At 57.7% G+C, this 13293-nt stretch overlaps 1 protein-coding gene across 3 annotated transcripts in view; it reads left to right on the top strand.

Moving 5' to 3' along the window:
* HIP1 (huntingtin interacting protein 1) overlaps positions 1–13293 on the top strand; it is a 44022-nt gene that overhangs the window by 27240 nt on the left and 3489 nt on the right. For all 3 annotated transcript variants that reach the window (XM_036394989.2, XM_036394987.2, XM_036394988.2), the window contains exons 2-27: positions 2054–2117; positions 2661–2803; positions 3354–3410; positions 3852–3932; positions 4600–4676; positions 4834–4895; positions 6118–6258; positions 6634–6691; positions 7224–7299; positions 7771–7902; positions 8513–8610; positions 8751–8823; positions 9115–9298; positions 9395–9483; positions 9577–9693; positions 9781–9882; positions 10573–10767; positions 10885–11032; positions 11124–11210; positions 11317–11424; positions 11838–11974; positions 12081–12191; positions 12310–12368; positions 12478–12571; positions 12910–13010; positions 13123–13228. In XM_036394989.2, the coding sequence (XP_036250882.1) occupies positions 2054–2117; positions 2661–2803; positions 3354–3410; positions 3852–3932; positions 4600–4676; positions 4834–4895; positions 6118–6258; positions 6634–6691; positions 7224–7299; positions 7771–7902; positions 8513–8610; positions 8751–8823; positions 9115–9298; positions 9395–9483; positions 9577–9693; positions 9781–9882; positions 10573–10767; positions 10885–11032; positions 11124–11210; positions 11317–11424; positions 11838–11974; positions 12081–12191; positions 12310–12368; positions 12478–12571; positions 12910–13010; positions 13123–13228 (2700 nt within the window). The remainder of the gene's footprint in view (positions 1–2053; positions 2118–2660; positions 2804–3353; positions 3411–3851; positions 3933–4599; positions 4677–4833; positions 4896–6117; positions 6259–6633; positions 6692–7223; positions 7300–7770; positions 7903–8512; positions 8611–8750; positions 8824–9114; positions 9299–9394; positions 9484–9576; positions 9694–9780; positions 9883–10572; positions 10768–10884; positions 11033–11123; positions 11211–11316; positions 11425–11837; positions 11975–12080; positions 12192–12309; positions 12369–12477; positions 12572–12909; positions 13011–13122; positions 13229–13293) is intronic.

Below are 13293 nucleotides of genomic sequence, written 5' to 3'. Positions count from 1 at the left end.
AATGCAATGTGAAAGTGGGCTGTCCACAACTACACCCAGAAAGTGAGACCCAGCTTTTCCTCGGAAACCTTTCTGCCTTCCAGGTGGATGTGTGTGCTTCAAATGGAGTTGAGGGACTTGGGGATGGAAGCTCCAGCTGGTCCCTGCCTGGAACCAGGGGCTGCCAGCCCCCATCACCCTCCCACTGTGTCCTCTCGCTCTTGGAGGTCACTGGGGCTTCCTTAGTTAGAAAAAGTGTCCTTGCTTTGCTGGGAAAAGCTGACACAAAGGAGCAGTTCAACTGGGAGCTCCATTTCTAGCTTTCCCAGGGATGCAGCACAGCTTCCCTCCGGAGACCACCCCTGTTCTGGTCGTTCAAGGACAGTAGAAGCAGGTTGGGAAAGTGGGGCCTACATCCCACTTCTGGCTATGAACTTCTGCTCCCCAGCTCTGGCTTTGCATTTGGCTTGTTCCTTGTGGTCCAGGACTCCATTCTGAGGTGGAATGTGCATTTATCCTGGCACTTCTCACTGTGCCAGCTGGTTCATCACAGCTGTCCTGACAGTCTTGGGGCTGAAGACTGGGATTTTGAATGAGGACAAGCTGCCCCTGGAGGTGGATCCATGACATGTGTCACAGATGGATGTTGGGATGCAGGCATCCTGCTCTAGGCCTCTAGGACATGGTCATCCAGACTGGCATGTTTTTAATGCTGAATTTAATTTTATGGTTTTCCTGACAAGGGGCTGAGGCTTCTGAGAATTCGGGTCCCCTGACACCTCAACATGAGCCTCCTACATCTTGCTGCTGACCTCCTATGTCACCTCCATGGTCCTTACTGGTCACCTCCATGGTCACCACCCAGAGCCAGTAGGGATAGGGCTGCAAACACCATAGAGCAGTGGCATCCCTGCAGCAGAACTGGAACACCCGGTCACAGTTTCAGCTAAGGGGGTGCTTGACTCTGGGCTGGGGGTGTAGGGCTGGGATGCAGCTGTGGGTGGGGTCTCATCTGTCTCAGGCTGTCATCATTCTGCTCCAGCTGGCACATGTTTTGGTGGCAGAGGGACTTCCTGGTGGATTTGGGCTGTACTCCACCACATTTGGGGCTCCTGTGGGCCCCTCCAGCCCTGCTCAGCACAGACTCGCTGGAGTCCATATAGATGAAGCCACGTCGGGCCACCTCAGAGAGGACCAGGAAGCAGGGTTGCAGCAATGATTGTAGTGAGAAAGGCACTGAAATTAATCTCACGACTTTAATTGGTTTATATCAGTAATGAGCTGCTTCTGGCAGTGCTGAGCCAGGCGGTTCCTTCCCTTGGCAGCAGGATATTCATTGGAGCAGGTGCCAAGGAAGCACTTGGTGATGTGGGAGCCTGGGGAGAGGATGACCCTGAGCTGGCATCTTTGTGTCCCTGTGAAGGATCAGGGCTAGAGTTAGAGTTAGAAATCCTGCCTGGAAAATTCTTCCAGTGGCTGCCACTGCATTCCATAGGGTAAATGGTGGCTGGCTGTGCCAAGGCTCCTCAGCATGGACTCCCCAGGGTCCTCAACACCTGCATGGCAAGTGCTGCCTGTGGGTTTCACTCCTGTCCCTCTAATCCGTGGAGCAGCCAGGACCTTTGCCAGGCTGCCCTGGCAGTGGTCTTGCCATCCTACTGCCCAATTTTTTGTGCCCCCCCAAATTGTCCTCCCCATTGAGCACCCCAAAAGTGGGGTAGGAGCTGCCAGCTGCTGCCCACGATCCAAAGGCAGAGGAGGAATTTGCCTTCCCTCTGCCTGTCTCACCACTCTGAGGGCAGCAGAGAGTTCTTTGTGGGCACTGCTTTAATTGTTTCATTATTATCCTGAGTAAATGAGTCCTGGCAGCAGCTGAACCTGGTGGATGCCAACTGCATCCCAGAAAGGCATCTGGGAAAGGTCAGCATTCATCTGGCACAAGCAGGGATTGGGGACCTGGATGGAACCCAGCCACTGCAGAGCCGGAGGGTCTCAGTGAGCAAGGGGGGGAACCGTGAAGGAGCCTCAACCTTTTCCATCTCACCCTCGCCCCCCCATCACTTCTCTCTTGCAGACCGTCAGCATCAATAAGGCCATTAATGCACAGGAAGTGGCTGTCAAGGAAAAACATGCCAGGAATATCCTTCTCAAAGCTGGCCATGGGACTGTGGGAGCAAGGCTGGGGCTGCCTGGAAAAGGGGCAGCATCAAGAGGATGTGTGAGGAGAGGTGCCCAGGGTGCTGGGGAGGCTGGGGGCTATTAACAACATTGGATATTTTTCCAGCATGGCACAGGGTCCCTGCTACTGCTGTCACAGCCTTTGAAATGTTGGTAGGTGCCCAGGCTAGTGCTCCCAGCACTGCCATCCCAGGAGAAGGCAGGAGGGGAAGGTGCCCACAGTAGGCTGGGACACTGCCACCAAAAGTGGATCCCCAGCATCCCAGCCAGGCACCTGGGAAGGCTCATCAGAGGCACAGCCCCAGCCTTGCATGTGCCATGGTGTTCCCAGAGCAGGGCTGGTGGCAGGGGAGAGGGTGGCTTGTGCCACTCTGGGGACAGCGAATGCCTGGACTGGCATCATTAGCTCCCTGTGGTGGCCTGGCCACTCTGGCTGCAGCTGTCTTTGGGTGGCCTTTCTCCGTCACCAAAGGGCAGAGGAGTGCTTCCTTGACCACCGGCACCATGCATCCTGGGCACGCACCACGAGAAGGGAGCACAGACCTTCTGGTCAGTGGTGAACCGGCTCCCACTGTCCGGCAATGCCGTGCTCTGCTGGAAGTTCTGCCATGTCTTCCACAAGCTCCTCCGGGATGGACATTCCAATGTGAGTGCCCACAGCTCAGCTTGGGGCCAGGTCCTTTCCCCTGCAGGGCTGCACTGGGTGATGGGAGGTGCTGGAGGGTCAGTGTCTGTCTGGGGGGGTCTGTCCTGGGGTGGGGACTGGAGTCCTCCCAGAGGGCCATTGGTCTCCCAGGGGTCAATCCTGAGCAGGACCTGGAGCTGGAGGGTTGGTGCCCTCCTGTGGATCAATCCTATGGGGGCATCAGTGCTGGAGCTCTCCCAAAGGGTCAGTGCCCTCCTGCAGGTCAATCCTGGGTGCCAGAGCCCTCCTGGTGCTGCCCTGCCCAAAATCTTGTGTGCCTCAAACCGCAGTGCCAGTGCCAGAGGAAAGTGCTCAGCACCTGCAATGACGTGCGTGCAGGAGCCATCAGCAAGGATCCTCCTTGGGGAACTGGAGGCACCCAGGGCTGGTGGCGGCAATAAAGGGTTGGGAATGCATCAAGACCTCCCATGTGTCACCCAGTTCCTGGTTTCAAGTATGGAACACTTTGTCCTGGTGCTCTGCCTAGTGATTGTCACCATCATTCCTCCAGGTCCTGAAAGACTCTGTGCGATACAAGAATGAGCTGAGTGACATGAGCAGGATGTGGGTAGGTGACCAACCCTCCCAGCCATGGTGGGGAGACCATGGGGGTGCCATGGCCAGGCTGGGGGGGTGTAGGCTTGGGGGATTCCCTCTCCCAGGAAGCAGAGCATAGCCATGGCTGACCTGTGGCTGTTATCACCTACCTGGGCTGGGTTTCAGTTGCATTCTGTGTTCCCTTCCACCAAAATCAAATGCCTCCTTCCTATTTTATGGCAAAACCCAATAAAAACTTGGCTCTGACAGTCAAATGAAGCATTGAAACATGCAGAGAAGGTGATGAGAAGGTCTGACCAAATTCCTTCAGTTCAGCCAGTCTGCATCCAGGTGCTAGTGAGGAGGGTTTGGCTGTGGTTTTGGGGACATAAGGGAGGGGTCAGTTATTCTGCAGCAGAAGGCTTTTCTACAGCCTGCCCTGGATCTCAGCAGCTTTTTGGGGTCCCCACAGGGCCACCTGAGCGAGGGCTACGGTCAGCTCTGCAGCATCTACCTCAAACTGCTGAGAACCAAGATGGAATTTCACACCAAGGTAAGCCTCCCTGTCCCTGTCACCAAGGCTGTAGCAAGGGGTGGGCACTGGGGTGACAGCAAGGTACCAGCATGGCTATCCTGCTGCCTCCATTAAATATTCCTGAATCTGCCAGTGGCCATCAAAAATTTCCCAAGGGCCAATGCTTCAGGGGTGGCAGGATTCCTGGTGGCCCAGGGCTCCTTGGGCTGGGCTGGGATTTGGTGGATTACAAGTAGTAGGAGACACACACACACTCCATTCTCCCTCAGCTATCCTAGATGGGAAAACTGCTGGAAAGAGGTGTTTTCTGTGCCCATCACCCTGTTTTGGAAGTGTGATGTGACCTTCCCCAAAAGGCCAGGGCAGGTACCCCCTGGGGCAGATATCACTCCATCCTGTCCAGTTCTCTGCTGGCAGCCCTGTCTGCTCCCTGCTAGGCAGGTTTCTCAGCCCAGGGAGAATCAGCTCTTCTTGCTGGGAAGAGAACAGATGCTGTGGATTAGGGATGCTGTGGTCACCCAGGGTTCAGAGACCCTGTGCTACCTCCCTTTCCCCTCACATCTCTCCCCTGGCTCATCCAAGAGCTGACTTTGAGGCTGCAGGATCACAGCTCTGGTGCTCCCAGAGCTGTGGCCAGACCACGAGATTTTCTGGAACCCTTTCCTGACTCCTGTTTTCCCCACAGAATCCCCGATTCCCTGGAAATCTGCAGATGTCTGACCGGCAGCTTGATGAGGCTGGGGAGAATGACGTCAATAACTTGTGAGTGCAGGGCAGGGGAAGGTCTGGGAGGGAGTGGGTGCAGGTGGGTGGCATGATCTGCCCAACCCCACTGGCAGCATGACCAAGCAGGGACAAGACCCTTCCTCATGGGTGTCCTTGGAGACAGTCCTCAACCATCCTCAACCCTGTTTCCTAGTTTTCAGCTGACGGTGGAGATGTTTGACTACCTGGAGTGTGAGCTGAACCTCTTCCAGACAGGTAAAGGTCTCCATTGCTCTGAGACATGGTGGAGTGAGAGATCTGCTGGAGTCCAGCCCCTTGGTGGGGCTGATCCAAGCTGGATGAGGCTCTGACCGGGGATGTTGGCTGAGGCCATCACAGCTCAGCTCTTCTATGGGCAGTTCACCTGAATTATGGTTCAAGGCAAAGTGGAAGGTGCTGCACCTGGGTCAGGGCAACCCCTCGTATCAATCCAGGGTGAAGGATGGAGGGATGGAGAGCAGCCCTGCCGGGAAAGACGTGGGGGTGCTGGAGGATGAGGAGTTCAACATGCCCCAGCCATGTGTGCTCCAAAACCTCCCATGCCCTGGGCTGATCCCCCAGCATGGGCAGCAGGTGAGGGGGCGATTCTGCCCCTCTGCCCCACTTAAGTAAGATCCCACCTGCAGAGCTGCCTCCAGCCCTGGTGTCCCAGCACAGGAAGGACATAGGGCTACTGGAGCAAGTCCAGAAGAGGCCACAGAGATGCTTGGAGGGTTGGAGCCCTTCTGCTCTGAAGACAGGCTGGGAGAGCTGGGGGTGGCCAGCTGGAGAACAGAAGGGTCCAGAAGACCTTAGAGCTTCTTCCAGTGCCTAAAGGGGCTCCAAGAGCACCAGAAAGGAACTTCAGACAAGGGATGGAGTGACAGGACAAGGTGGAATGGCTTGCCACTGACAGACAGCAGGGTTAGGTGGGAAATTGGGAAGAAATTCTTGGCTGTGAGGGTGGTGAGACCCTAGCACAGGTTGTCCAGTTAAGCTGTGGCTGCCCCATCCCTGGAAGAGTTCAAGGCCAGGTTGGATAGAGTTTAGAGCACCCTGGTCTAGTGGAAGATGTTGGAATAAGATGGTCTTCAGCTGCTCCAAGCTGGTTTTGGAGCATCTTCCATCTGGCACACCCAGCACACTCCAGTGGCCAGTGGGACAACAGTGACAGGCAGAGCACAGGGTCACATGTCAGCTCTGCCCAGGAATATGGCTGGGGCTCAGTCCTGGTTGGAGGCCTATGGTGCCGGGCTATAGTGTTCCCAGGCCTGGGTGGGAAACCTGGGTGGGAATTTTGCCTCCCACTGAGCTCACAAACTGCAGGGCGGCAGGCTGTGTCCCTAAGGGCCAGTGGGTGTCTTGCTCTGGATGACATGTGTGGATTTGGCAGACACAGTGTGGCACCCTCGGGTGCTACTGCTGCTCCCGGATCTGATCCTGCACTCCTTCCCTGCAGTGTTCAGCTCTCTGGACATGTCACGCTCAGTGTCAGTGACAGCAGCAGGGCAGTGCCGTCTGGCCCCGCTCATCCAGGTGATCCTGGACTGCAGCCACCTCTATGACTACACTGTCAAGCTGCTCTTCAAGCTCCACTCCTGTGAGTCTCCCCAGCACCACCGCCTTTGACAGGGGGAACACACAGGGAGGCACTGGGTCCACCACCCTGCTCAGCCTGGGCTGTTGACCACCACATCTTCCCCCACCTCTTTTTGCGGGGTGAAGGGAGTCACCATGGCAAAACACACATCCTTCAGGATCGGGAATTATGGCAGCCACCAGCCCACACTTCTCTCTGCTCTGAGGAGTGTGGGGTGTGGTCCCGTCCTGCAGCAGGACACTGTGTGGAGTAGTCGGACCCCCGAAGGAGGGTGGCCATCTCTGGGAAACAGCTATCTCCATGTGGCTGTGCTGATGGGTTGTTCCCTGATCCATGAAGACACCCGCTGACATTTCTACTTTCTGCTTCTTCTAGGTCTGCCAGCAGATACACTGCAGGGCCACCGGGATCGCTTCCTGGAGCAGTTCCGAAAGTAAGTGCCCACACCCAGAGCATTGGTGCTCTGGGAGTGCTCCCAAGGCACTGAGATCAAAAATGGGTGAGCAGGGACGTGCTGTGGTCTCTGGTACATGATTATTTAGAGTAACCAAAACAAAAACTGGCCACCAAGAGCAAAGAGGGGATGTCATGGTGCCAGGGGAGGATGTTGTTGTGCTGAGAGACAGCTTGATTCAAGGTCAGAAACTCAAAGAGCAGATAGCAGTGCTGACTATGCTCTGACCACACAGAGACTTACCTTGGGACAGTGATCAACAGCGCCAAGATCTTGACTGGGATGCTCAGGTGACTGGGAGAGGTGGGAGCTAGAAGTGGTGTGGCTGGCCACCGTCCCTCCTCCCCTCCTCCCCAAAACTTTTAAGTCCTAAGTTTGGTGGCAGCACAAAACACATTCCCTTCCAGAGCACTACAGTGGCCAGATGACCTCCCCCCCCCGCCCCAGAGTCAGGCAAGAGGTTGTCCAGGTTGAACAAGAATCATCTCTAACCATTCCCTGCTCCTTGCAGGCTCAAGGACCTTTTCTATCGCTCCAGCAACCTCCAGTACTTCAAGCGGCTGATTCAGATCCCGCAGCTTCCAGAGGTGAGACCCTGCAGTCCCCATGTTCCCTGTCCCTGTGCCCAGGGGCAGCAGTGGGGGCTCTGGCAAAAGGCCCAAAAAAACCTATTGCTGCCTTTCCCAGCTTCTTAGGTCTGGTGACAGTGTGGGGCTCCTGGGCCTTGAGGATTCTTTTATCCCTCACTGGGTGGCATCCAACTGGATGTAGCTGCCCTCTGACTGGAAGCTGAGATCCCCTCTCTCACTTATCCATAGCCCTTGATAAGATCCAACCCCGCGGGTCCTGGTTCTATCCCCGCGGGTCCTGGTTCTATCCTTAAGAATTCTGATTCTATTCCTCCGCATCATCACTCCAGGACCTGTGGGTCCTGGCTCCATTCTCATGGGTCAAGGCATGGCCAGCTCGGCTCCAGGGCAGGATTTTAACCAACTGTGCTTTCAGTCCAGCAGCAGTGCCAGTCTTTCCACCTTAGCCCTGCTCCACTCCCTCCACAGAGCCCTCCCAATTTCCTGCGTGCCTCTGCGCTGTCAGAGCACATCAGCCCTGTGGTGGTGATCCCCGCCGAGGCGTCCTCACCTGACAGTGAGCCCATCACAGACCTGGTGGAGATGGATGCAGCCTCGCAGGTGAGGATGGTGGGGGCTCTCTGCCTCTGAGCCGGGGTTATTTCTCTAAATCCATGCAGCGGTGAGGGCTGAGACAGTGGGGATGGCCTTGGGAGCTGGGGAGTGTCACTGGAAAGAGGTGGGTTGATGCTGGGTGGCTGTCTGGGTGCTGGATGTCCCATCTGGGTGCTGCTTATCCCATCTGGATGCTGGGTGTCCTGTCTGGGTGCTGCTGGGGCTGAACTAGCCTGAATTCTCCCAGTGTTGCTCAGTGGTGTGGTGCCCTCCAGTGAGAAAGGAGAGATTTGTCTTCAAGCATTGCCATGGAGACCTTTAGGTCTTCACCCTCCTCTCCACCAAGGGTTGTCTTCAGGCATTGAGTGGGGAGGGGAAGGAGCATGCAGTGACATGGCTTTGGGGATCTTCTCTCTCTAGCAGTTAGGTGGGGATGGACCACAGATGCCCCATGTTCATCAAGTTCATCACATTCAGTGTCCTGGAAGCAGGGGGAACCAGCCGCGGTGTCCAGGCAGCTTGTAGGCTGGCTTGGCAGTGACACTGGGGACATAGAGGGACAAGGGCTCCCAAGTGGTAGTGGGGTCACTCTAGGTCTGTCCTGTTTTTCCCACAGAGCCTGTTTGACAACAAGTTTGATGACATCTTTGGCAGCTCCTTCAGCTGTGACCCCTTCAACTTTAACAGCCAGAACGGGATGAACAAGGATGACAAGTAAGCAATCCTGGCGATGCTGCAGAATGGCCAAGATGGTACCAGGAGCTCCCTGTCTGAGACGGCATCACAGCCATAGTGACACAGGCAGGCTGTGTCCCTGAGGCACTGAGAGTGTATCCCATGTCTCTCCTTCCTAGGGACCGGCTAATTGAGCAGCTTTATGGGGAGATCACAGCCCTGAAGGAGGAGCTGGAGAACTTCAAGGCTGAGGTGGGTGGACAAGATAGTGACCAGATCTCTGTCCTGCCCTCTTCCCAGTGGCTTCCCCTGTACAAGGGGTCCCCAGGTGTGCCAGGGGGCTGCATCCCTGTCGGGGGGGTGGGCTCAGGCCCACTGCCTAGCATCCTTGTGCTTTGCCCAGATGCATTTGGGGGCCAGCAGGGTGGTACCCATGGGGGGGGGCTGCTGGACAGTACTGGTGGGCATTGGATGGTACCAGTGGACATTGACTAGTCCTGGCAAGCACTGAACAGCACCATCAGCCCCCACCCATCCCCGCAGAGCGCGCGGGGTGCAGTGCAGCTGCGTGGCCATGCCAGCGAGTTGGAGGCTGAGCTGGCTGAGCAGCAGCACCTGAAGCAGCAGGCACAGGACGAGAGTGAGTTCCTGCGTGCAGAGCTGGAGGAGCTGAAGAAGCAGCGGGAGGACACAGAGAAGGCTCAGCGGAGCCTGACGGAAATTGAGAGTGAGCAGGGAGTGCCAGCACTGGCATGGGGTGGGGTGAGCCCCAGGCAGTGGGGGGTCTCATGTGCTCAGCTCTGTGTCCCTGTGTGCATGGCAGGACGGGCACAGGCCAATGAGCAGCGGTACAGCAAACTGAAGGAGAAGTACAGCGAGCTGGTGCAGAACCACGCTGACCTGCTGCGCAAGGTGGGCTCCCCAAACCGCCCCCCCCAGCATCCCCTCTCCCAGCCGTGCCCTCTGATACCGGGGGCTGCTCAGCTCATTCTCTGATGTTGCCAGAATGCGGAGGTGACCAAGCAGATTACAGTGGCCAGGCAGGCCCAGGGGGATGTGGAGCGGGAGAAGAAGGAGCTGGAGGACTCCTTCCAGCGCGTGAGCGAGCAGGCACAGAGGAAGGTGAGTAGGGATGGTGGGGGACACACCAGGGATGAGCAGGGGCTCCCCATGGGGCACCAGTGCTGCTAACTTCTCCCCTTGCTCCAGTCTCAGGAGCAGGCAGAGGTGCTGGAGACACTGAAGCGAGAGCTGGCAGCCAGCAGACAAGAGCTGCAGGTCCTCCAGGGCACGCTGGAGTCCAGCACACAGGTGAGAGCACCCTCTGGGCTGGGTAGCCAGGCCTTAACCATTTTAGAGGTGATACCCACCACTGGCCTCAAAACTAGCTCCCTGTCATCATCTTTGCCACATCTGAGCAGGTTTGATGTCACATAGGGGAGTTTCGTGGTCCTGAGTGTGGTATTATGTGGAGTAATGGGCTCCAGCAGCAGGGATCATGGAATAAAAATGCCTGGAAGAACAGGGTCAGTCAGCAGCTCTGTCTCTGCTGTAAGCCCACGTAGCAGTGTAGCATCACACTGCAAGATGTGCCAGAGGGTAACCCATGCCCACAGAGCTGTGGAAGACAGCAGGGGTGCCTGGGCTCATAGGAGGCAGAAGCTGGCAGGAAATTGCAGTCACCCAACTATGAGGTGGGCAGACTCAGCAGCTGGATGGGCATGGGGCAGAGGCAGCACCCTGCATCCACTCCTCCATCAGGATGGTGACAGTTGTGATAAAAATGCATTTTCACTGATAAAAGTGAAAAAGCTTCCCAGGAGCCTCGGTTTTCACCAGATAAGATCATCAGTGCTTCTCAGTGTGGGGAGCTGTTCTTGTGCAGGCCATGGTGCACCAAGCAGGGACAGTCAGGGTGGCACAAGCCTGGAAGAAGAATGGGTCCCCAAATGGAGGGTTCACCCTCAGCACAGCCCCAACTGCTGTTTCATGCCCCACCAGGCAGGAGCTGAGCAGAACACTCGGATTGCCAGCCTGGAGCAGGAGAGGGATAGGCTGAGCCAAGCAGCAGAGCAGCACAGGGACAAGATGGCAGCTCTGCAGACTGAGCTGCGGCAGCTGCAGGACACACTCAGCCGCGAGCGGGAGAGCAGCAGGACAGAGCTGGAAATGCTGCAGACCCAGCTGAGAGACAAGGTACCACAAGGGTCCTGCCATCCCCCTTCTGGCCAGACCAGAGAGGTTTGGGTGGGCCAGGTGCAGGGAGTGCCTGGTGGCCCAGCAAGGGCTCTGAGCTCGGCTCTGGCCCAGCAGGAGAGCACAGAGCGGGCGCTGCAGCAGCACCTGGCTGAGGAGCAGCTGTCCCTGCTGCAGAGCACCACGCGCGAGGCCGAGCGCATGGTGCAGGACGCCCTGGCTCGCATGGAGGATCCTGCTCATATCAGCTGCACCGGCTCAGCAGGTGATGCCCCTGCTGCTCCCAAATCTGGTGTTATCACAGCCTGCCTGCTCCCTGTGGTCGCAGCTGAGCCCTGCCTCCTGTCTGCCTGCAGATTGCCTCCTGTCCCAGACGCTGGCGGCCTCCGAGTGCGCAGAGCGGCTGCGGGACGCACACAGCAAGTACCTTTTGGATGGCGCAGGTGAGAGGTGGCAGTCCCGGGCATTGGGCACAGGGGCAGCCCTGCCACACGGGGCAGGTGGCCAGCGCAATGGGGGCTGAGGCCTGTGCCCACTGTCCTGCCGCAGCCGTGGGCTCCCTCCTGCCCCACCTGGCACTCTTCGCCCACCTGGTCAGCAACACCCTCCTGCAGGGCAGTGCGACCTCCCATGTGGCCCCTGTGGAGCCTGCTGACCGTGAGTGCTGCCCCAGGCCAGGGGTTGGGGGTGATGACCCCTGAGCAGGGGTCAGAGTGGGCAGGGGATCAGGGTGAACATGGTGGGTGGGTATGGGTCAGGGTGGGCAAGGGCTGGGGTGTGCAGGGACCAAGATGGGCAGGAGATCAGGGTGAGCAGGGGCTGGGGTGAGCAGATGTCAGGGTGGGAAGCACCAGGGCAAAGAGGATACTGGGGTGAGCAGAGGCCAGGGTGTGCAGGGGTCATGGCAGGATGCTGGGATAAGGTGGGCAAGATGCTGGGGCAAATAGGTGCTGAAGTGGGCAGAAACCAGGGCAGGCAGAGGCCAGCACAGGCAGGATGCTGTGGAGGGTAGGAACCAGACATCTTCCCCCAACATGTTGCCCCTTCAGCCCCCCATGCTGCCCATGCAGGTCTGCTGGAGCTGTGCAAGCAGTGTGGCAGTGAGACTGTGAGCTACCTCAGCGCCCTGCAAGACCCAGGGAAGGTCGCAAATGCTGACTGCAGCCTGGTGACAGCCTACCTGGGCCAGATCAGCGCTATCGGGGAGGTGGGTGGCCCAGGAGGGCTAGTAGGATGGGATCAAGCCATGGCAGGCACCAGCAGAGGGACTGTCGTGCTCCTGGATGGTCCCTTTCATCCCATCCTGTCCCCAGGAGCTGCGTCCCAGAGGTCTGGACGTCAAGCAGGAGGAGCTGGGTGACCTAGTGGACAAGGAGATGGCAGCAACGGCCGCGGCCATCGAAATCGCATCTGCCCGTATTGAGGTGAGGGTCACCAGGAGCAGAGAGGTGCCCACAGGCACGATGCTGGGGGCCTGCTGGGGCCCCTGTAGAGGCCAGGGAGACACACTGGGCTCAGTACAGCCTCTCTCCCCTCAACCAGGAGATGCTAAGCAAGGCACGGGCTGGTGACACTGGGGTCCAACTGGAAGTTAATGAGAGGTGAGTGATGATCAGAGCAGTGGACGGAGCCAGGCAGGCAGGATGGGGACAGATGCTGCAGGCAGGGCAGCTGCTCCACAATGGGGACTCAGTGGTGTTTGTCTCACAGGATTCTGGGCTCCTGCACAGGCCTCATGCAGGCCATCCGTGTCCTGGTCCTGGCCTCCAAGGATCTCCAGAGAGAGATTGTGGAGAGCGGACGGGTGAGCTGGGACAGGGGTGGGGGCAAGAGGGTGCTTGTCCAGCTGGGGGTCATTGTGCACTTGTTGGGACATGCTGCTCCAACCGTTGTCCTGCTGGGACTTCCCCACCAGCTGCCAGGAGCTCCTTGCTGACCCCAGGGGCTCACCCTGGTTATAGTTCCTGGGGTGTCGTGGTGATCCCTGATCTCCCTTCCCACACAGGGCACCCCACAGCCCCCAAGTTCAGTGTGTCCCCACCTCCCACACACAACCTGAATGACACCCTGACCTCCTCCTTTTTCCCCCCAGAGCAGGGGTTTGGGGTGATCAGTAACTAATTGTGCCTTTACCAATGGCAGGGTGCAGCATCCCCCAAGGAGTTCTATGCCAAGAATTCACGCTGGACTGAGGGTCTCATCTCTGCTTCCAAGGCAGTGGGCTGGGGTGCCACTGTCATGGTGTAAGTGCCACTGTCACCAGAACAGGGAGAGGATGGCAGAGTCCTGCCATCGTTCCAGGGAGGGGACACGGGTGGCAGGATGATGCTCCAGCTCCTCTTTGCTGTCCCGCAGTGATGCTGCTGACCTGGTAGTGCAAGGCAAGGGGACATTTGAGGAGCTGATGGTCTGTTCCCGGGAGATTGCGGCCAGCACCGCTCAGCTGGTGGCAGCCTCCAAGGTAGGAGCAAGGCTGCTACCCTTCCCATGATTCAGGGAGATGCGGGGGCACCATGTGGTCACCCC

Source organism: Molothrus ater, chromosome 21 (assembly GCF_012460135.2).
Source record: "Molothrus ater isolate BHLD 08-10-18 breed brown headed cowbird chromosome 21, BPBGC_Mater_1.1, whole genome shotgun sequence".
In the NCBI taxonomy this organism is placed as follows: domain Eukaryota; kingdom Metazoa; phylum Chordata; class Aves; order Passeriformes; family Icteridae; genus Molothrus; species Molothrus ater.
This window is presented reverse-complemented; position numbering and strand designations above follow the sequence as displayed.